At 55.2% G+C, this 23,528-nt stretch overlaps 1 protein-coding gene across 3 annotated transcripts in view; it reads left to right on the plus strand.

The window, feature by feature from the left end:
• The first annotated feature begins 240 nt into the window (after positions 1 to 240).
• The window catches only part of LOC119096339 (collagen alpha-2(IV) chain), a 56,483-nt gene continuing 33,195 nt past the window's right edge, over positions 241 to 23,528 (plus strand). For 2 of the 3 annotated variants that reach the window (XM_037219185.1, XM_037219187.1), the window contains exons 1-2: positions 241 to 404; positions 6,604 to 6,649. In XM_037219185.1, coding sequence (XP_037075080.1) covers positions 370 to 404; positions 6,604 to 6,649 — 81 coding nt within the window. In that variant the 5' untranslated portion in view covers positions 241 to 369. The remainder of the gene's footprint in view (positions 405 to 6,603; positions 6,650 to 23,528) is intronic. The other variant, XM_037219186.1, reaches the window with a different exon arrangement.

Below are 23,528 nucleotides of genomic sequence, written 5' to 3' on the forward strand. Positions count from 1 at the left end.
CTGGCGCTCTGGCGCGTCTCGCGACCCAGCTCGGTTTCAAGTGTGTACGTTTTGTCGCACGGTGTAACCCTACGTGTTCTTTGACAGGTCTCGACCTCGCCGCTAGCGACCTGGAGCGCCGCGAACCGGCACTATATTCTCGTGGGCGGGTCTCGCCGTGCTCGTGGCCGTCGCTGGCGGCCGGCCGGCGCGGCCCGGCAGAGTGGGGCGGCGCGCGCCGACACTGGGAGCTGGTCCGCTCGCTGCCGCAGTCGGCGCCGCGCGCACGGCAAACGCCCGCGCGCGTCCCCCAGCGCCACCGGCAGCCCGCTCCTCTCATGCTGGCCGGCTAGGCATGCGCTGAAGTGAGCGTCGACAGCCGAAGTGATCATGGAGCGCGTCAGAGCGCCCCTGCTGCTGCTCGGGTGAGTGGATCGTCCGGCCGCCAGCTGGCCCTCAGTCGGATCCGAGCCACGTGCCGTTCGCGAACAGGTGCTATGGTTCCCACTGGTGCAAAGCTGCACGCAACGCCTGGCGCGTGGCCAGGAGCAGCGCCGGACGGGCCTCGCGATGCTCCTTTCGGCTTGAGCGTGACGCCAGATGTGCAGACGGATTGGGTGCAGTCATAATTAAGTGCGTGCAGATTCTTTTGGTGATTACTTCCTGGATACCTTCCCGTGCATTAATTTTGTCCTGTGACGCACAAGCTATGGTCGGCTTAGCAGGCAACAGCACGGTGTTAGTTTTAGTCTTGAGCTCGCAGATGCATCAGCTTAACGGCACATGAACGCACATTTTGAACCCCGTTCTGCTAGCATACCACGGTGTATGCTGCGTTCTGACAGCCGGCAAAACGGAAGGGCTCGTTTCAGTTTCTCAAACCACTTAAATAAGACAAGAGTGATTGCATGTATGGTCTGAGGTTTAATCAAGTGAACATCACACTGGGTGAAAATTCGTATCAAGATTTAATCAATCAATTCGCTAGTCCGTGTGTTTTCAATCCATGCGTCTCACTTGCCCATCTTTATTGCGCTGCATGCATTTTTTCAGCACCAGGTACATTTAACGTTAAGTACTGAATTTCCTAGCCTAAAAAGCGCTCTCCCTTTCTTTGCAGCGTGCAGGATAAATATAGCAAGCGTGTTTATGTTTTCTATACATACAAGCAAATCAAACTGGTCGCCTACTCATCTCCAATTCACATGAAATTAATAAAATCCAGATCGGCTAGCAATCGCACCAGAGAATCTTGTTCAGGCCTTTTGTGAGTCATCCAAGGAGAGACTGGGGCTACGCAGTGCGTTTCCCTCGCTTAGCGGGCTCAGCAAAGCAGACCCTTAATATGATATCCATGCTGGCTAGAATGCGGCCAAATCTTGTAGCAAGCGCATTTCACCATATGCCGACCTATAGTCACAACTTAGGTGCCCTCTCCCCTTTGCATGGGGACACGAGAAGTCAGGATGGATCCACACCCCAGTGCGACACTCCGTCTCGTGTACAAAACAGCTCGGAGTTCGCAGGAAGCCATGAGGCTCCGGATGTGCATCTCGCGGAAGCTTAAGGGCGGCGGCAAGTCACGCGTTATTGCATCAATTCTCAGTGCATGGTGTCGGAATACGTCAGGTCTGTCACCTTGCTGTCGCGCTCAGCACAGAAGGACCTCTCATTAGTGACACGTGACGGCAACGCTGAAGTAAAACGCTAAATCAAGCACATACATCCGCAGCGCAGGTCGGCGGTCATAACCGGTGTAATATACGTCAGATTGACCTGCAATATTTTTACTGGGTTGTCAACGTAGAATGCGATGGCCACAGGCGTAGGGGCTGGGAGAAGCACGAGACCACGGCCTTCCCACTCCCGGCACAGTCAAACATTGGGCTTCCAGAGATGGTGGAAGGGCGGACCACAAAAAGGGACTTTGCTTTTCCGTTTTTGGAAACGTTTTCACCCCGGCAGTCAGTGACGTGGCCAGAATTTCGTCTATAAGGGGGCCAAATTATGGAATTTGGACCTAGGATCCCATTTTGGTGCATTGCGGGTTGGTTTGTTTCAGAAGCCCTCCGGACGTTTTGCAATGCCAGGCAGTACTGAGGCCTTCGCCCGGTGGGGGGGGGGGGGGAGGAGGGACAGGTCTCGAAAATCCTCTCCCCTGTGTACGCTACTGCGGTAGTGGACTCTTCTTTGTTAGAAAGATACCATCGCAGTTATCTTTGAAATTTCAAACATGAATTTCAAACAACAGGTAAAGGCGTACAAGTTTTATACAGGACATCTAGAAAACAAAGTACCTAAATAGCACAAGCTCTTCTCAGTTCAATCAGGTAAGAATTATGTCCTGTTGGTTACCAATACTCCCGTAAGAAAACAATAAATGCGTAGCAAAAATGCTTTACCCTGGAACTTTGAACGCTGCTTCTTACATAGCTAGACGGGAAACATTTAGATACATGGTAACTCAGGTGCAGGTACCTTTTCGGTGAACATCTGAGTCATGATGGTATCACCCCTGATGATCTGCACTGCAGTCAAACGACTGTGCTGATATGTATGCACCTGTTTGTGAGCTTCTATTGCAAATCATTTATATATATATATATATATATATATATATATATATATATATATATATATATATACAGCATGCACACCTTAGCTGAACCGGTTGCTGACATGATCAAGATACTTTGCCATGAGCGATGAAAGCTGTCCAGAGCTAATTGGCTTCAGAAGCACTTTGAATTTATATCTTTTCGTGCGCCGCCATAAGCGCAACGCTAAATAATCCCAAATATTGGGAAGGCTCAAGCCCCCCCCCCCCCTGAAAAGCACATAATTTGACACGGTGCTCCCACAAGTTGCTAGGGAGATAACCACTGCCCATTCTTTGAACTATCCCTGTTGGGCTTAGAGATGATTGTTGTTCTTTTCTGTGCAGTTGCTCGATATAACAGAAAATGTTAATGACGCACCAGTCTCACCGATGATTAAAAAGAAGCTCACTGGGACGATATCATAGGTCAAAAGTTAGAACCGGGCTACATATTTCACATACAATAAAATGTAACGGCTTGTGTGGAATTGGCTGAATTAGAAACAAAAAGCTATTTGAAAACAGGGTTTGAAACTTTCGGGACGCCCGAGGTGCATGCGCGCTGACACAACGCAGGAATGAATGACCCACGCATAATTCGACAGTTTTTTTAGTTTGCTTTCCATCGGACTGCTTAACCCAAATTCACAACACCATCTGCTAGCCAAATGATGTTTTAGTGTCGCATGCTCAGAGGCAGAGTTGACTCCCGAGCAATAGATAAGCCCGTGCGTGCTCGTATGATCCGTTGGAAGCGGCCGGGGCGGACAATCATCGAAGCTGAATCGTACCATCCGTAGCCTGAAAGGTCAGTGATTTCAAATGTCGAGTTTTTTTCGAAAAATCTATCCAGCGTGTTTTCCTTAACACGTGCTGCGGCGGCGGGCCAATTTGACCCCATCTCCCGAAAACTGCTATGAAATCATTTCCGAGCGCTTCTGCGTGCCGCACCAAACTTTGCGGATCGTTCGGTATGAAAAGTAGACATACCTTGTAATGTGCTGATCTATAGCAGGCGAAAGTCAAGCCACGGTTGTCAGCGAGAGCAATTTGTAGGGATCCGTCAAATCTGATTGGACAACAGAGTGTTAAACAAAGCCAAAGACCTATGACATAGTTTCATAGACCATCAAACAATTGAATTTAGGATAGAAGTAAATTACTTTGCCTAGGGTCAGATATAAGGGCCAGACAGAGGTCAAAACCAACCTGCTTTTTTACTGAAAAGCTCGCTTTATGGGGGTAGTTGGTGGTAACAGGGACCACAACAGACATCTTCCATGAACTTCCCACAGGTCAGAGTAGGTCACTGATATGAACTGACCCAAGGAAACCCTTGGTCTTAGGAACGTACCATCCAGCGTTATCTTTTGCATTTGTCCGTCCGTCCCGGTGGCTCAGTCCGTCTTGGTTAGAGGGCCTGCCGTCCGATCCACCCACACGTGGCAGGGTGGGTTCGAGTCGCTTTAGGGCGCTCGCTATTTGCCCTTGGCATGTATGGTCTGCGGCCGGTGGCAGCGGTCGCGCTAAAGGTCAGTTGACGTCAGAGGGCAGGACGGACCGTGCCGAGCATTGCGGCACGTTAAGCTTCCGCCACTAAATTCTGCCGTTGCCTGGAATTGCGCGATCGGATGGTGGGGGCCAGGGCTCACACAACAAGCTCTGCTTAGCGTCAGCGCTGATCCCAGAAATCCATCCATTCAAAGGGTTCTGGTCAAATTTATTTTAAAAAATTTGCTCATTTTTCCTGAATTAAGACGGTGCCGTAAGTTTTTGATCATCATGACCTTATAAAGATCAAACAAGCAAATGAGCATCGATGACCTTTTGCTTAGAACCGGTATCTAAGTTCCAGATGATTGCATGAGGAGGTCTGTGGCACTTCCGACGCCATTCTTGAATTCGACCGTGTTTGACCTGATTTAAGCCAACATGATTTGGTTTAGAAAAAAATATTCGTACCTGCTGTGATAGTGCCAATAACCTTCAAGTAACCATCTGTCAGATCTAATCACACTTCTTAAGGTTCTAATCCAGTGGCTATCACCGATATATTCAGTCCTGAAATCTTGTAGATAAAAAATTTATCGTTCTTTTGTGGGCAAAAAAAGACATATTTTCTCTTCTCTCGAACATTTGCTGAATGTTTAACAATAAGGTACTGAAACTTGTCAAGTCACTAAGCCTTATCACGAGCTCTAAGCTGGAAGATGATCGCGTCCCTAAATAGCGTGTGAAGCGCGACCAGTTTTCCTTCTTTTTGTCTTAGTTTGCTGAGTAGCTAACCTCTAACCATGGCTTCTCAGATATGGTGGCGGGTCAAAGCTGCGGTAGCCCCTGATCTCTCACTACAGAGTGAGCCGTCACATTTCCAGCTTTATGTGACGGGAGAGCGCGTGAATAGCCCATTCGGTGCTTGGTAAAGGGTACGTTTAGACTCTGACAGAAAGGAGGAGATATAACAGTAGAAAAGACATCTCTGACAGTTTGACGATTGAGCATGTACACCTAAGGATGACAACTGATTGGATACTACTTGCTATGTTCTTTCAAACTGACATGCAACATTTTTAGCTTTGTGTTGCATCAATGTTCGCTATTGGGGAGTTGCTCGGGACCAATGAGGTTGTTAAACCCATGAGAACGCGGTGACTTTGACACCAAGTCGTTGGAGCCAAATGCGTTGGCGATATCATTTCAACGGAACCTGACGGAAGGCGATCAGGGCCTCAAGAGGCTAAGCCTTTATTGCGCTCAACGTGATGAGCAGCGTTATGTTTACATAACAGATGATGTCGCTGAGCATCACAGCTATCAGAATACCAAACATGATGATATTAGTCGCCGCCGATTCAATCAAAACTCGTCATCAAATTATGCAATGCAACATTTGAGGATAAAGCGGCATATCTTGAATGAAATGCAAACTTTGGATCATCCGGAGTTCTGCCTTCGCATGGTGGCAGCCATGTTCGGTGACCAGTCTGTCTGCTTCCAACTGGCCAAGCTCGGTGCTCGTATCCGGAAGGCCAGTCAGGGGGAAGGGGGTCCGAGAGTCCCACGCCGGGACATCGAGATGGCAAAGTGTCCATTTTTTCGTGCTGTCGCCTCCTCGCCTTGTTGACCGGGGTATGCCCACGGCGGTAAGCCGCGAGGTGACCTGTCTAGGCCGCGAGCCCGGCTGGCAGTGGCCGTCTGAGGTCACCCGCGAGAGGCGACGCAGGGGTGACAGACATCATGCGGTCGCGATGCGCCCGTCTGTGCTACCACCGCTCGGATGCGCCGAAGCAGCGTGACCACACGCCTTGACCAGACAGTGACGCCGCGTGACCACACGCCCTGACCAGACAGTGACGCCGCGTGACCACACGCCCTGACCAGACATTGACGCCGCGTGACCACACACTCAGACCAGACAGCAACCCCGCGTGACCACGCGCTCAGACCAGACAGTGATGCCGCATGCCCACACACTTGGACCAGACAGTGACGCAACGTGAGTGTGATGCGATGACGCGGTAGCCCTGCGCCAGCGTAACTCGGCCCTGGCCAACTGCAAATCGGCCTCCCTTGACGAACTAAATAATCGGGCGCTATTTCTGCGATGTGCGGTCACGTATATTGTTCGCCACCCCATGCCAGTCAGGTGTAACGCTGTAATCAATTCGTCGTGAATGCATGGAACTGACCGAAGTTAGGTTGGTCTTGGTTCAATTTATTTTAAGGCTGCTCTCAGCGACACATAGTAATATTGTGTCAGCAACGTTGCATTGGAGCAACATGTTTCTTCCTGGATTTTGATAAGGTCATCTTATTTATTTTACTTTTATTGGGCTTAATCAAGTCCAAAAGGTCCTTCTCTTAGCCACCATATCTATCAGTAATCGTCTCCGTTTTGCATGCACTGATGCAATTACTAAAACGTCCTGTTATGTGCCCGCCTAGACCGTTGTCACACACTTGTAGCCTCCTGATTGTCCGTGTGTGTACGCTTGACACGTGGCTAATCCTTGTCCGTTTTGCAGGCTGCTAGTTGGAGTTTTATCCTGCGTAGTTGTACTGGCCGAGCCGGTAAGTACTGGATATATCGCACACATGATAATAAGGTAGTAGTGCATTGGCTGCAAAACTATGATTTCGTGAGGCATTCCACTCGGCAGCTCATAAAAGCATAAGATGAGCTGCGCTACTGGATTGTGATGACTTAATACACAATGCAACGTAGTGCAGATTGTAATTACGATGGTAAAATGACAAAGTGGTAATTGGTGTCTACCCGTGCTGGTCAAATATACTTGACGTCGAACGTCATGCAATCATTTGTGTCATGACTGGGAGGCACCGTTAAAACAGTAATGCCATTTATCCATGGGATAGCAATCAGTATCTCAACCAGAGCCTTGCAGTCAGTCGTTACACAAACAAATCTCAGAATCGTAATTTTGTTGTCACTAGCAGAAGCCAGAGGAACGGCGTTCCAGCGTTGAACTGGGCCTGTTTGCAATAACATTTCTTACGGAGCTCGCACTGGCGATTGCCAACACATGATCGGCAGAGCAGTGTTGTTAGCCGAATGGCCTACTGCCGGTGCCGCGTTTGGCAGGTCGTCAGCGGGGCTGAAGAACCCTCTCCGCTTTTTGTCGAAGCATTGGTCTAGCCGTGAGGGCGGTAAAAAGCACCGGCTGATTACGTGGTGTGAACGCGATGACACTTTCTGTCGAGCGGATGCTGGGGGTGCGCAGCTTCTTGCAGCTGGGTGGCTGCGCTTTTTTAAACGGCTGAGGAAGTTTCATCATAAAACGAAAGTTGTGGACGTCTTGCTGGAATAATTTTCCAGCCAGCGTGATTAGCTTGCCTACTTTTGGTTTGCCGTTACCCGAAAGCAGGTCACATGATATAGACGGTAGGTGATATATCCATGATATTGCTTTAACATGAACTTGCCGCAACGTTGGACATGATCGCTCCGACAGGTGCAGTGTGCACATTACACAGTACATCCATTTACGCTTCTATTTCGAATAAAACGTATGAAGAACGGAATGCATTTCTTTTCGTTTTATTGCAAATGCTTTTATGCAACGATGTAAGACGGAAGACCCTATCTTGTTGAGTTTAAACTGCAAACACTGTCTTGCATGGGGACTGTTTGGCTTCAAGTTTGGATGTTTGCACTAGATAATGTTTCCGCTGACAGAGGACAGTTTATTATTGTTCAGTTTGCTTGGTTACCGGACACCGCGAAAAAGTAAACAATAGAAACCGTCTTTACAAAAGGTTAACACCCACTCTAGCATTTTTAAAGTTATTATTTGCATCGCGCTTGATCCAAACTGGAATAATTTGCCTTTGAATAAATGATAACATTGGCAGGTACTTGCCGCGCACACGTACCAGGCACCGACGTGTTGGCAATACTCAGCCATCTATGCAGTGTTTGCTTCCATGTTGTTTCCGTTCGTGAAGCAACCGGCAAATACATTTGTCCCCGGAATCGTAATACATTTGATGGCCTTTCGAGCCCGTGCGCGTCGGATAGTGCATAATCCCTGCAAAGTTGTCTTTTGAAAGCTGTGGTGAGGGCACTGGAACTGGCTGAGACGTGACTAAAAAGCCGTCTAGATGCGTTTTTTCATAACACACTATATGCCGTGCATAATGCGAGAGTTGCAGTTTCTAAAACATGTCCGACATTCTCGCAAGAACTAGATGCGTTTGGATGTTTCGCCGCGATACTCGTTTCTGGAAATATCTTCGTTGAAGACGAACTGACCTTGAATTGACGTTGACAATGTTTGACAAATAGTCCCCGTGGTCCGCCATAGTGCAAGATTGCAGTGCTACAAAACTTGGCTTTTTCCTGGGAGCGGCGTCTTGCTGCTGTAAATTGTGCGCGGACAAGGTCCAGGCGATATCTCAGTAAAACAACGTATTCGGGCAATGCGCTCTGTTTGTTTTTCGTCTGTGGTAGAGGAATTGGTCTTGGGCATGTATGACGCGTCTTCTTTCTTAACTTCTCTGTTATCGCCAAGATGACAACCGATGTGCGGCCTGTTACGCATGATGCTGTTTGCCGGGCTGCGTGAGCCAGTGCGGCACAGTTTTCCATTACTCAGAAATTTGCAGCCCATTTTCAGTGGCCGCTTTTGAACAGGTGACGAAAAGACTATTCGTGCTGCGTACATTGCGCATCCGCGTTGACGTAGTGTTACGATTTCCTATCCCACTGACATTATTGTTACAATGTGTGCACTTACAGCATTATACGCAGTTTCGGCGCTATGTCATGGGTACAACCGAGGTGCTCTCGACACCACAAGCGTCTGAGCTTCAGTGGGGTCAGCCGAGTCGGGCCCGGCAGGCAATGGCCCATGTTGTCCGTTTGCGGACCCGGTCCGTCGAGGCGGTCAGGCTGTCGCCGGACCAGGGACCGACGACGGGTGCTCTGTTTGTCGACGGACCAGGGACCGAAGGCGAATGCTCTGCTTGTCGCCGGACCGGGGATCGACGACGGGTGCGCTGTCTGTTGCCGGGCCAGGGACCGACGGCGGGTGCTCTGTTCGTCGCCGGACCAGGGACCGAAGGCGGGTGCTCTGCTTGTCGCCGGACCGGGGATCGACGACGGGTGCACTGTCTGTCGCCGGGCCAGGGACCGACGACGGGTGCTCTGTTCGTCGCCGGACCAGTGACCGACGACGGGTGCGCTGTCTGTCGCCGGACCAGGGACCGACGGCGGGTGCTCTGTTCGTCGCCGGACCAGTGACCAGGGACCGACGGCGGGTGCTCTGCTTGTCGCCGGACGGTGTACCGACGGCGGGTGCGCTGTCTGTTGGACCGGGGCGGGCTGTCCGGCCAGGGTCCGGTCCAGAGCCAACGGGGGCGGGGTGGGGGCGGGGGCGGAGGCGGGGGCGGATCAGACGGCCCCCGCAGCGCCAGATGGCCCTCATGCCACGTCCGCTGGCCTCGACTGCAGTGGCCGTCCATGCATTCCGCGGACGGACAAGAGGGTCATGCGCGGAGTGGGCGAGGGCGCCGCGACACGTGCCAATGGGCGGCTCAGCCGGCTGCATCGTAAATAACGAAACCGTCGTGGCATCCGAGGAGGGCGGTGCCCGGCGCTGCGGCCTGCGGCGCCGGGTCGTGGGGTCCACCCGGCCGGCCGGACGGGGACGCCTCCATGGCCCCGTCACCGCGTCTGCCGTCGCCAGGTCAGCGCCCGCGGCCGTGTGGGACGGCTTCCTGGAGGCGGCACGTCACCGGACGCCGCGCGGCGAAGTCACCGTCGGCGCGCCAGACGCGTCCAGCCGCGCCGCCGCCAGCTGGCGGCCGCCGCCGCCGCCTGCACGTTGCACAGCTGCGGACGGCGGCGTGCAGCGCTGCAGGCGGGCGCCCTCTGGCGACGGCTGCCAGCAGCTGACAGCTCGGCGCGGGCCGTTTCGCGGAGCCGGGGTCGGTTCGCGGGATTGCGGCGTAGTTCTGGCGGCTTGGAGATCGGGGGCGGTGGCTATGGCGACTGCAGTGCGGTTGGTGAGATCACAGTCCGGCGCTTTGGCGCCGCGGGAGCTGAGCTTGTTCAAAAGACCGGCGGACCAGATGGGACTACACTGGAGTCCAGGTCACGCATTGCTCATGAACCCACTTCAAATGACTCGAAAGATCGTGGGTTGGCGCTCATGAGGCGGGCCGGGCGGCCAGTGCTGGAAGGGGGCGTCACTGATCTGATCAGCAGATCCGCGCCTTATGGGCGGACAGGGGCTGATCTCCTGTCGTCCCACGCACCTCCCCGCACGCCACGTTTCAGTCCAGGGGCCATGCGCATGTCACTGACGTTTCGGTCGTGCCAGAGCGGCTGTCAGCCAGCAGCTAACAGATCGTTGTCCGTCGTGGCGAAAGCCGACTTGCTGACCGTCCCACGCAGCGGCGATGGCACTGGCTCCAGGTGCTGCCCGGTTCTGTGCGGCACCACGCAGGAATAACAGCGGCACCAACACGCGCAGGCCCGGGCGTGCGAGTGCCTGTGCCAACCGGGGCTGCGCCAATAAAAAACTAGCGCTGCTTAAAGCTGCACCAACAAGAGGCCGCGACGTAGGGGGTTCGCAAGGGGAGCGGTCTAGACCATTCAGATTGAAGGTAGTTCCCTTCAGATATAGCCTTCGGTGCGGGATTGGCCCCGAAGGCACGACATGACTCTGGGACTCAGGAGCAGTCCTCTGACCCCCGGACCCCGTACATTGGGATGGGTCCGTCGTATGTATGCGTGCTACGGTCGACATCCTAACAGCAAACGTGAGGTGAGAGCTTCCCCACAAGGGGGCGAGCATGAACTTGAACAGAAATGTCACCGTGGTGAAGAACCAGAAATGTAGAGCAGATTATCTTGCGTCATTGAAAACCTTGTGATGTCTTGCAAAGTCCGTACACAGCTATGAGGCAAGTGATTCGACCATGGTTAGTTGGAAGACACCTTGAATGAAACAATATTTGCGAGTGTGGCTTGAACCTTTTTTAACCGTTATGCCGATATTACATGACCATTGGCACATCCAAAAGCATATTCGCGACATCGCGCTTGACAATAGCAGTCTCATCACTTCCTCCGCATCACCTGCGAGCACTCCCGCTGACTGGACCGTGCTTCCTGTTCGATCCACGCGCGTCCGCTACCAGTCCACATTCGTGGCTGACAGTTGTAAACCTGTCGTTGTAAAAGAAGTGTAAATAAGCCACCAATCCAGCCTATATTGGTCCGGTCGAGGACCCACCTCCCCACTCAGTGGCCGGGGAGCTGGCGGCCAGATCCAAAGCCATGGTACAGGCGCTTGGAAAGCGGCGCACTATTTACTCAGGGCTTATCTGCGCGCGATAGCCGCCTCATTCAGCGCCTGTGCGGGCGATAGCGGCGCATGCCGATCCACCGAGACGATAGCGACGCGGATCGCGGCGCTCGGCGCCACTCCAGCGCCGTCCGAGGTCAGGACAGAGGACAGCTCGTGAGTGACGTCCCGCCCGAAATCCCGTGACCGAGTCCTCTCCCTCTCTCGAGGTCAGGACAGAGGGCATCTCGTGAGTGACGTCCCGTCCGAAATCCTGTGACCGAGTCCTCCCCCTCCCTCGAGGTCAGGACGGAGGGTGAGCTGTGAACGACACCCATTCCGACACTCCGTGACGGACCAGTGGGGGGGGGGCGGTCTGTTTCGGATATGAGAATCTTCTCTCCAGGGTGGTGCATGCAAGATTTTGAAATTGGGGTGGGGACTTGACTTGAAAATGTTTACCAAACTCAAACTCAGTGCATCACATGCGTACCCAGCTCCCTTTGTGTCGTAGATAACATTGACTGATTTTTATCTTTTTATTGTTGCGTGTCTACCCGGAACTTTTGCACCGCCCATATTTAGTCATTTACACATTAATGCATGCAATAAATCTGGACAGAGGGGCACGCGCCCCTGGAGATTACCGTGTGGGTGCATCCCTGCCCACCACATCCACTCCCCAGTGTTCGGAGCGGTCAGGCAGCAACGCGCCGCTCGTTTTGTCACCCGACGAACGCCGTTTGCATTCCGTCGATTAGTGTGGAGACGCAACCCGAGCGCAGCACCAATCTGTCAGCCCGCGCCCCGCTGCTGACGGCTCCGTTGTGGGGGCGGTGCTGCCCCCCCCCCCCCTCCCTACACACACTCCTCTCTCCTCGTCGCCATCGTCGCTATCTCTCACTAACAGCAGTCGTCTCGGTCTGCGGTCGAGGAAGTGGCGTCCGCCGGTGGAGCGGGCGTCCGCCGTTGCCCCGCGCCGCTCCGTCGCCGCCAGCTCACGCGTTATTTTGGGCGCGCGCACGGCCGCGGGCGCGCGTGGCCACCGCCCCGCCCCTCCCCCGGGGGTGGTTGAAGCAAGTCGTCGGAATTTGGGTCATTCCTGCGTACATCGGTCGTTTGTGCAGCGCGCTTCCGGGGCACGGGTGGGCTCGGTGGCCGCGGCGGAGGCGGCGGCCGCTCGCCGCCCATCCGGGCCGGGCGTCCGGCCCGCGCCGGGCATGAGACCTCACCGAACGCGGCCATGACGTCATGCACCCGCCGCTGCCAGTGCATACATCTGTGTTTACGTGCCATGAAGCCTGACCGCGGCGCCGACGCAGCCGTCGGCGGCCTGCAGCGCTGTCTCGGGGGCGTGGGCGGGGCAGGGCAGCGCCGGCATTCTCCGCAACATGCGGCGGCCCGGCGGGCGGGCAGCGCTCGAGGCCGACAGGGCGCGCGTCGCCGGTGACCGCCCACTGCAAGGGTGACGCGCCCCCACCGCGCGACACGAGGACTGCATGCCGTCAGAGGAGTTCGGGAGGTCGCCGAGCGGCGTGGCTGACCGGTGGCTGACTGCCTGGCAGTCATTCGTCAGTCACTGTGATATGAGGACGCGGCGCCTATCGGCCAGTCGGCCGGGACGTCTTTGCTTCGTGTACAAGTCAGGGCATCTCGCTCTGGTTTGAACATACGTGGGGGTATGTCTCAGGCTGCATTGCACCTTGAGAAAAATGATGTTTTACTGTCCCACCTGGCGCAAGCGGCTCCTCTATCCGGACTAGAATGGTCTACGGACTCTCGTTCCTCCCACCAGGTATGGGGGAAGTCCTCTAATGTGTCCGGCCCAGTGCAATTGACAGCGCCTCCGTTCCGGACTCGTGCAGTACGACAGTACAGACTCCTTCATACCCGACCTGGTGCAGGCAATAGTGTGATTAATATAGCTCCATCCGTCGGGCTCAGTGCAGGCAGTAGTGTGATTAATATAGTCGGATCCGTTGGGCTCAGTGCAGGCACGCTGCCTGCATGCTCCTATCTCTCCCACTCGATGCAGGCAGGTCACATGCGTCGGCTCGGGGCGAGCAGCAGGCTCGTGTGTATCCGGCTCGGTATCCTGTGTAAGCAACAGACTCACACTATCTCTCCGTCACGGCACGGGTAATGCATGAGCTAATGCAGGCAACATCTCTATCTATCTGTCCCGCTGAACATGACAATACTCGGAGGTGATAACACTTCGGACATGTCCCGACGCCGGTTGCTGTTCGCCAAGAAGGTTAAACATGGTAAGCACTCGCTCAGAAGGATGCCGCGCGCCCGTCGATGGTTTCGAGGGAACACGTGCTTCGTGCACTTTCTACTCCCTCCCTCCCCAATGTGCATCAGGCTACAGACTCTTGACCTGATAATTAAAAAAATATCAACTCCAGACTCTTATCTTTACTGCTGTCTGACAGACACGTCAGTTATTTGATTTGTGGGGCGCTGAAGACGGCGATCGGGTGACGACCCGCGAAGTGTAGCATTCCAACCGCATGTGTCGTTACCAAGGGCAGGCACGGGTACATCTCCAAACCAGCAGGGCCAATCACCTTATTATATCACGTGGTATAAGAAAAGTCTGCGAGGTCGTCGCTGGTTTATGGCGCATCGCAGTATTCCATTTCTTGCGATTTGTTGTCTTTGTCTATGTGCCCATCTGTATATTTATCTGCGAATTCGTGTCCATCTTCAAACTCCCTCTTCGGTTTTGCACTGATTACGTTGGACGAAATCCTCCGTTCCCTGGTAACCCTGCTGAAACGTGGTGTTAGCCATTTCGAGAAGATTTGCATCTACGCGCGAGCGTAGCGTCACACAGTCATAGAGTTTTTTCCTCTTGCGCTTTTCTCGTGCCCCATTGGAACCGTCTCCGTGCTCAGCGCAATACACAGATGGCCCCTTGGACCTCGAACACTTTTTTCTTGATCTGTTGAATTTATCGAATTGCATCGTTTCATCAATGGGAGTTCATCGACATGTGACATTTCCTCGCATCACTGCCATCTGTTTTCTTCCAGTTTTGGGTCCATCTAAGACGCCGAGCGCCGAGCTGACTCTGGTTTCGAACGGGCCTCGCAAATCAGTCATTTCCTCCCCAACCGTTTACGCCACGCCAGTCAGACTTCGGTCCATTCAGCGTACTATAAACGACACCCGGAACCGGGGCAAAAACCCGCCCCCTGTTTATCGTCATAATTGCGCTTTTTACGCACGCGGGAAATATGAGCTATTTTGACAGCTTCTGTCAGCCGCACGCGCCGCCTTTTTTGCCCCGGGCGCGCAGCATTCGACAACCATTAGTGGCGGACCGCGGCGACCGTGCGTGCGCAGGGCGCGGTACGGCAGGGGGGGGGGGGGGGGAGAGATCACGGCGCTCGCTGGAGGAGCTCTGTCCGGCTGCAGCGGCATAAGAACGGTGAAGTCGAGTGTTGACGCGTGGAGAGTGCGTAACCACACGCGTCTGCCGCTGTTCACGTTGCTATATGTTTAAGTGTTCCGACTTCTGATACGCGCTCGATGCACAGATATAGCAGATACCTGTCCTTTGATGTCCTTTGATCTGCATTCTGAAACTCCGGACGCGCATGCGCGCGTCAGGCTGCGTCAGGCTGTCACTTCACAAAGGAGACGGGCGATTCACAGAGGCGAGGTTCCGGGGTCCAGCTGGGGCGCCCTGCCGCCGTGTGAGCTTCGCATCGAGAGATGACGCCTCGCGTCGTCCCGCGTGACGGCGCGCCGGAGCCGTCACGCTGCTGTGACCGAGTCCGCCTAACGGAGCGGGGTCTGCGAGGCTGCAGCTGTGACCTCGAGTGTCTGGCTGCAGCCGGGTCGGTGGCTGACGAGCTCCCCCCCCCCCCCCCCCCCCCCCCCTGAGGGAGCGCACCCTTCTTTGTGCCCGTTTGGCCGTCCCATGCTCGTCGGCGCGGGCGGAATCGTTTCCTGTTGGGCTTGGCCCTGTGTGCAGGTGGTCAACATGGACGCTGCGGGGCTGGGCTTGACTTGCCGACGCGCTAGCGTTTTCTTTACTCTGTTGCAAGGGCGCAAGGCTAATAGCTATTTTCTTAATAGATAAGCGCTATGCAAACGGGTTACTGCGACTTCGTCGAGAAGGTGGACCTGTTGTTTTGCGGAAGTCGCTAACCTCCATCAACGCAACGAGGATACACTTGTTAACTGATGCACGTCTGCACCACATTCCCCGGCTTGCACTTGATCTGTACACAAGATGGCTCGGCGATTCCTGGTACAGAAGGCGTGGCCGACGGCATGGCTATCAGCCGAAACATGTGGCGTCAGCCGTCTGCGCCGCCGGCTCGTCGCGGTGGCCGCCGGGGCCGCTGACCTCAGCGGTCCCGGCTGCTGACATTGGAGCAGATCAGGCGCGAGCGCGCCGACAAAAGGCGGCCACTCAGTGGCGCCTGCAGGAATTCGGGCTGGAGTGGATCGAGGGTCTCACTGAGACTGACGTCATTGCTACCCGACCGCCGCCCCACGACGAGGGTCAAACGCAGCGCGGCTCTGCGGGGGCCCGACAGTTGCCTTCCACGCCTGGATGGCCTCTGCTTGGGCTTGCCTGAAGCGCATCGATGATGGGCGAAAGCTGGCGAAGCTCTTTCATTGGGACGTTGAAAATTAAACAGCGCAATTTCAGCGACACTGGATGATGTCGCATTTCTGTTGCCATAGCCTGGTGTCGTGACTGAAAGCGCATGCTGACGAGAGGACACCCGGTGTTTACCTGCTTAGGAATGACCACTGGTGCACAGTCACCATGTACATATCTTCCAATGGTCTCATCTATTTGAATATTGTATCCCGTTCTGCCCATCCGGGCAGGCAATGTCGTGATAAAAAAGTCCGCCACATCCGAAGTCCAAATGACTGTTGACAAGATTTGTTGTTGACAAGTACTTCATGCCTACCGCAACAGGTAAAGGGTTGAATCGCTTCACGTCATTGATTGTCTTTAAATGCCTTACTTGGCGCGCTTCTAGAAGCCCCGCCACTGCGAGCGCGCGAGGAGCAGCTGGCGGCCGATCCGCTGGCGTAATCAGCCGGGGCGCACTGGTCACAGACGCCGGCCGTCACTGGCGTCGCTGACTCATGTGTTATCGAAGCCTTCGCAGGCGTACGGTTCACAGGAACACTGCACCGCTGCGAGCCATGAAAGGCAGAGCCACAGCCGCCAGCCGTCCGATAGGAGCTGAGCCTTTCGTGCTACACGCCGCTCTTTTGCGCTGTCGAGTCAGGCAGCTGAGCACGCGTCAACGTCCACTGGCTGTCTGTCCTCTGCTATTCATGTATCCATACATCGCAGATATGTCCATACATTGTTATCCATATATCCATCCATCGCAGATGCGTGTCTCCACGTCCCAGATAACCAAAGGCGGGAGCCAAACCAGAACAAATGGCGGAGTCACTCTGTAAGGCGTTGTGGGAAAACTTCCATGAAGTTCCCGCACCAGGCTGGCGGTGCCGATCGGCGGTTGAGTTGAGCTGGACCTGATCATGATCGACGACACTGACAAGCGGGCGTCTTGCTTCGTCGTTCACTGTACTCGGCCAGTGGGCAACCAGGAATCATTCTCCCACCAAGCTCACAGCAGCACCCTCCCAACAGGCTGCTGGGTCTTCCTCATAGCGCTGCGAAGGAGGGGTCGTCCTCCTAGCGAGCTGCACGGTCATTCTTTCACTGGATTACCAAGGTTGACCTCACAGAGAGCTGGGGGGGGGGGGGAGGTCGTCCTTCCACTGGTCATCAGAGACTGTCCCCTCACAGAGAGCCGCGGAAGTCGTCCTTCCACCGTCCATCGGAGGTTGTCATCCCACCGGCCATGAGAGGTCGTCCTCCCACTGGTGATGAGAGGTCGTCCTTCCGCCGGTGATGTGAGGTCGTTCTCTCACCAGTCATCAAAGGCCGTCCTCCCACCGATCATCGGAGGTCATTCTCCCACCGGTCATCGGAGGTCGTCCTCCCGCCAGTCATCAGAGGTCGTTCTCCCGGTGGTCACCAGAGATCGTCTTCCCACCGGTCATCAGAGGTCTTCCTCCCACCGGTCATCAGAGGTCGTCCTCACACCGGCCATCAGAGATCGTCTTCCCACGGGTCATCAGAGGTCGTCCTCCCACCGGTCATCAGGGATCGTCTTCCCACTGGTCATCAGAGGTCGTCCTCCCACCGGTCATCGGATGTCGTCCTCCCACCGGTCATCGGAGGTCTTCCTCCTGGAGAGTCAGGGGGTCGTCCTTCCACTGGTCATCAGAGGTTACCTTCACAGAGAGCCGCAGAGGTCGTCCTCCGCCGCTGCCGCTCGTTCGCTACCGCCCGCGAGGGCTCGGTTCCAGGCCGGCGGCGTTTATTTTTGTTCGGCTTGCTGGCCGGCTTCAGAGCTTGGCAGACGCTATTTCACTGCTGATCGGCTCCTGGCCGGTCCGCGGACAGCTGGGGAGGGGTCGCCGTCTGGCGGCTCTCAGGCAGGGCTGGACGGATGCGGCCAGCCCGCCGCCGCTGCCACTAACCTCTGCTGCATGCCTGCCGTCGTCCAGGCGAGGCGAGGCTCAGCCACCTGGTCCGAGATGAAGCCGCTGCAGATGCCAGCGGGCTGTGAAGCTTCAGCGGTGATGGAGGAAGGGCTGTCGACGGAAACCCGAGGAAAGGGTTGGGGGAGGGCACCTGACCAGGTTTGGGGCACGAGTCAGGGCTCGGACCTAGGAAAAGAAAATGTTGGTTTTGCCTTGCAAATTGACACGTGTTGTGGTGAAAATATTGCTTTGTAAATACGGTTTGGCAAGTGTCAGTGATGGCATGGTCATCCCAGCCTCGTCCCATCGTCTCAATGTCGTCCCGTCGTCCCAGGCGTCCCGTCGTCTCGATCTCGTCCCGTCGTCCCAGGCGTCCCGTTGTCCCAGTCTCGTCCCATCGTCCCAGTCGTCCCGTCGTCCCAGGCGTCCCGTCGTCCCAATCTCGTCCCGTCGTCCCACTCGTCCCGTCGTCCCAGTCTCGCTACGCTACCGTGTGAGTGACACGCGATATCAGCTGCGGGGGCGAGCTGGTACCAGCGCCGCTCCGCCGACAGCGTGGGTGCCGCCGATCGTTCTGCAGCCGCCGGTCCGGCCGCTGCTCAGAGGCTGGCGCGGCCCGTATATCCAGCTGTCAGTCTGCAGTCGGGTACCACGTCACTGCTTGGCGGTACGGGCTCGCCGCTGACGTAAGCCGCCCGCGCTCCGAGCTTCGGCGGTCTTCGACGGCATGCTGGCACCCGGCACGCAGTGAAGAAGGAGCGACGACGGAATCGCTCAAGGGTTGATTGGGTTGGCGGTTGAAATGCGTGCAGTTGGAATATATGTCGGAAACGAACAACAGCTCCTTGGGAGAAATCGCGACGCACCTTGAAGTCAGACTGGACTTAAATTGTTCTCCTTTGCTTGGAGACGGAATGGGAATCAAATTTCATTCGCTGGAAGTCAAACCGAAATTGATCTGCGGGGAGTGAGATCACGCCTGTTTTCAGAACACAGCGAGCGTCCTGTGCTTGGGCGGCGTTTTGCCGCTCGGCGTCGGTTCTGTTGGAGAGTTTTAGACATCCGTGACGCTTGATAGCTGAAACAGGTTCGGGCAGGGCGCACCGACACTGCGTCTTGTGATACTGCCGGAGCTGGCTGTCGAGTTGCCATCGAACGGACGTACGCCACCGCCTGTTATCGTCTGCGCTTGAGCAGACCAAGGTCAGAGGCAGCGCTGCTCACCGCCACCAGAGGCAGTGAACACTAGCGGGCTTCAGCTCAGAATACAGCATAGCACAGGTCCATGGTCTGGGTCACAAATAGTCGGTGCAGTCGGTTGAAGCGGTTGATTATGTAGTGATAGCACATCCTATCTCTTTCATCCTCTCTCTCTCTCTCTCTCCTCCTCTCTTTCTCTCTCTCTCTCTCTCTCTCATCTCTCTCTCTCTCTCTCCTCTCTTCCTCTCTTCTCTCTCTCCCTCTCTCTCTCTCTCTCTCTCCTCTCTCTCTCTCTCTCTCTCTCTCTCTCTCTCTTCTCTCTCTCTCTCTCTTCCTCTCTCTTCTCTCTCTCTCTCTCTCTCTCTCTCTTCTCTCTCTCTATCTCTCCTCCTCTTCTCTATCTCTCTCCTCTCTCTCTCTCTCTCTCTCTCTCCTCTCTCTCTCTCTCTCTCTCTCCTCTCTCCTCTCCCTCTCTCTCCTCTCTCTCTCTCTCTCCTCTCTATCTCTCTCTCTCTCTTCTCTCTCTCTCTCTCTCTCTCTCTCTCTTCTCTCTCTCTCTCTCTCCTCTCTCTCTCTCTCTCTCTCTACTCTCTCTCTCTCTCTCTCTCTCTCTCTCTCTCTCTCTCTCTCTCTCTCTCCTCTCTTCCTCTCTCTCTCTCTCTCTCTCTCTCTCTCTCTCTCTCTCTCTCTCTCTCTCTCTCTCGCTCTCTCTCTCTCTCTCTCTCTCTCTCTCTCTCTCTCTCTCTCTCTCTCTCTCCTCTCTCTCTCTCTCTCTCTCTCTCTCTCTCTCTCTCTCTCTCTCTCTCCTCTCTCTCTCTCTCCTCTCTCTCTCCTCCTCTCTCTCTCTCTCTCTCTCTCCGGTCTCTCTCCTCTCTTCTCTCTCCTCTCTTCTCCTCTCTCTCTCTCCTTCTCTCTCTCCTCTCTCTCTTCTCCTTCTCTCTCTCTCTTCTCTCTCTTCTCCTCTCTCTCTCTCTCTCTCTCTCTCTCTATCTCTCTCTCTCTCCTCTTCTCTCTCTCGTCTCTCTCTCTTCTCTCTCTCTCTCTCTCCTCTGCTCTCTCTCCTCTCTCTCTCTGTGCTCTATCTACTTGGACCGTCGTTGACTCCGAGGACGCTAGGATGCGATCCAGGATTGACCTCGTCTTCTCAAGGGGAAAACACGACCGCGTTAGCAGGGACTGCGTGTCCCACGCGGCGGCGAACGACGGTGCGATGGCAAATCCTCTGCCAGCGAAACGGCTGCAGAGCCCGCGCGGGCCTGCTGGGACCCGCTGCATCTCTGTTTGTTTGACAAACAGTCCCACTCTGCGCAGTGTCCGACCATGAGATAACCCTGGAGGTACGTCCGATGCGTCAGGGCCTCGGGGGCGTGTTTACTGTTTGCTTGCCAGCATGGTCACCATCTTGAATCCCCGATTACTCACTGGTCTTGTTGGTCTCTGTTCATCAACACAATCATAACAGAACCCCTTTTCTTCTCGCTGCCCAGTCGGCTCAGTGTGTTTTTAGACATGCGCGCTTTTTATTGCGCATGCAGGGGCAAACGATCAGTCCATGATCTCTTCCTTGCCGCAAGGCATTTGTTTGCTCGGCTATGGACGCAACGGCCGCTTCTACCCTTTTCGACTGAGAGATACGTTAAAAGGAACAAGAGAGAGACCAGAAAGCACAGCCGGCAGAAAGATCGCGAAGAAGTTGCGAGGGCAGGTGTTATGTCTGGCCGGAGACGGGGAGTGAGTCGCAAACTGCGCTATCGCTGTCTCGTCGCTTTATTTGATCTCCGATTGCGCGGCGCCATGGTGACCGAACTGCAGGCGCTGTTGCCGGGTGCGACGTGCCCGTTGTGTTTATTATTGCAAGGTAAAGGCGGCGTGTGGGTGGACGTACGTGCGATCGTGTGACTCTGAGAGGACGGCTCGAAGCTGAAGGCAGAGGCTTGGCGAGAGGATTTGGTTTGAGTGGACTGGCACCGTAGCATCTGCTCCTGATCTGTTCACCCGTTCACACCACAACGCAAGGTACAAGAGTAAAACGCATGCAAGGAAAGATCCTCTTCTCAGTAAGGGCTCACAAACTCGCCAGCCTCCTGCAAAGCTGTCTTTCGCTCGTCCCCAAAGAAATTTCGACAAATGAGCTCTCGCTGTCGCGGAAATTCACGGTGATTCGACTCGTTTCCGATATATGAAAATTTTCACCGGTCGTCTGACCTCTCATTTGTCGCGGCGGCGGCCGGCGGCGGCGGCGGCGGCGGCGGCGGCGGCGGCAGCAGCGGTGGCTGGCGGCGGCGGCAGCGGTGGACGCCGTCGCGACCGCTTGTCCGCGTGACTATCAGACGATAAAGCTCCGCCTGCAACGCACCGCCGCGCCCTTGGACCCTGATCAGCCATGGCTTGGTGACAGGAGTGCGGGGGCGTCTGGCGCCGGTTGCCAGCCGGGCCGGGGAAGGAGCGAGGTCCGCGGCACGCGCGCCGCACCCAACGCCACACGCAGCTGTGCATACCGCTGGAAGCCGCCCGGCCAGTGTGATCAGACTCCGTACGGTTGTCTTCTGAGCCGTGACGTCATGCTCCAGTCGTGACGCTGTAGCTTAGCTTCGCATTGGGTGATCTGACGCAGAAGAGTAGCACATGCGTATCCTGCGCAATGCTTTCTTGAGCATATATAACTATATGCTCGCCTATGATTGTTTCACACGTTGTTGTTATTGTTCCGATCCTGTGCTTTTCTCATCCGCATGCTCAAAATCAGTAACAAACATCTTGCCAGCTAGTTCCCTGCCTGAGCAGCCCAAACCAGTTGATAAGGGTGCTTCAAAATGCCTGAGGTCAGCGTTACTTCCTATGAATGTTGACTTCGTTATCGCTGAGATGGGCGATATGGCGCCAGGCGCGTTTGCTGGTGCGATGTGTCTCATGGGGCATGCCCCAACCGCCATCTGCTTGCTCAAAAACGGGGACGCTAATGATAAGATAATGATCTTGTTTGATAAGCACACAGTTCAGTGCATCCACTTCAGGACCAGTCGTAGCTCAGATGCGCCTTTGATAAAGCGATTAAACTTTATCTGTGCGCGTTGCTATCCGGTACGCTAAGTTGACATGCAGGCCGCCTGAAGCGCCGCCGAGTAAAGAAAGATCACAAGTATTCCGCGTGCTGTCTGATCTCTATCTTTTCTCTCTTTCGCTCATTGGTAGTTCTCTTTCGCTCATTGGTACGCAAGGGAGACGGCAGCCACCACTGATCGACTCCAGAAAGCCATGTCGGCGCACGCCCGCGCCGTTTGCTGCGACTTGTTTGCCGTGGCGCTTCAGGTCGTCCATGTGGAATTTCGAATATCAATGACTTCATCGCAGCTCGTAGCACGGCGCGGGACATTCCAAAGCGCTTCTTAAACAAACCGGGCGGCGGTGTCTAGCCTGAACCGCACGCGCCCGTGTTCCAGTTTTTTACGCACCAGCAAAAATATCGACCACTCACTCCGGTTTACGCTGCTGGCGCTGCAGCCGACCTGGCCCACTATCTCAGCATCTCCGACGTGTTTTTTTGCCGTCAGACAAAACTGGTGTGTGTCTGTAGTGGCTGCGGCCGTGGAGAGCTGTTAGTAGTGTTGCCAGGCCCAGCTCCGGGCGTGCAGCGAGAGGCGGGGTGACCGGATGACGGCAGGCGACGGCGAGCTGACGAGACCAGGGCTAGGTCAGGGGCAAGGCAGGTTAGGCGGAGGATCGCGCAGGACAACGGGCAGGACCAGAGCGGGTCAGATAGGGAGGGACCGGAAGGGTCGGGTGAGGAGCTGGATCGGGCAGGTCATCAGGGGAGGGACTGGGCAGGTCAAGTAAGGAGCGGACGTAGAGATCGGCTGCTGGGTCGGCTGCAGCGCCAGCAAAGATAGAGATCATGGTCAGGACAGCAAATGGGAGAAGTTGGATGACGAACGCGAAGCGAAAGTCAAAGGACGAATGATCTATGCGCATATTGGGGGTGTTACGACGCACTCAGCAATTGGGGCTATGTGTGGTCACCCGCCGCACACTCTAGCACGAAGGGTGGGCACCGTAGATCGGATAGCTGAGGAACGGCTACGGTCAAACGGGGAGGGGCTGGGCAGGTCACCTAAAAGCGCCTGACTTATCAGCGGACCTGGGCATGTCAGATGGGAGAGAACCGTCGGTGTCCAGTGAGGAAGGATTGACAAGGACAGGTCAGGATGGAGACCGGCGGGCCAGACTGCAAAGTACTTGCATGGTGTAAGTACAATGAGTAAGGACGGGGTCAGGTCAGATGAGGAAGGGCCAATAGTGGCATCGTCCAGTGGTCTACTCCCCCAGTGACCGCCTCCGGTGGTGTCCGGTTCTTAGACACAGTCCCACTTGTGTGTGCTCCCCCCGCGGCG

The sequence above is a fragment of the Pollicipes pollicipes genome, unplaced genomic scaffold (assembly GCF_011947565.3).
Source record: "Pollicipes pollicipes isolate AB1234 unplaced genomic scaffold, Ppol_2.1 Scaffold_4295;HRSCAF=5057_pilon_pilon_pilon, whole genome shotgun sequence".
NCBI classification, from domain to species: Eukaryota; Metazoa; Arthropoda; class Thecostraca; order Pollicipedomorpha; family Pollicipedidae; genus Pollicipes; species Pollicipes pollicipes.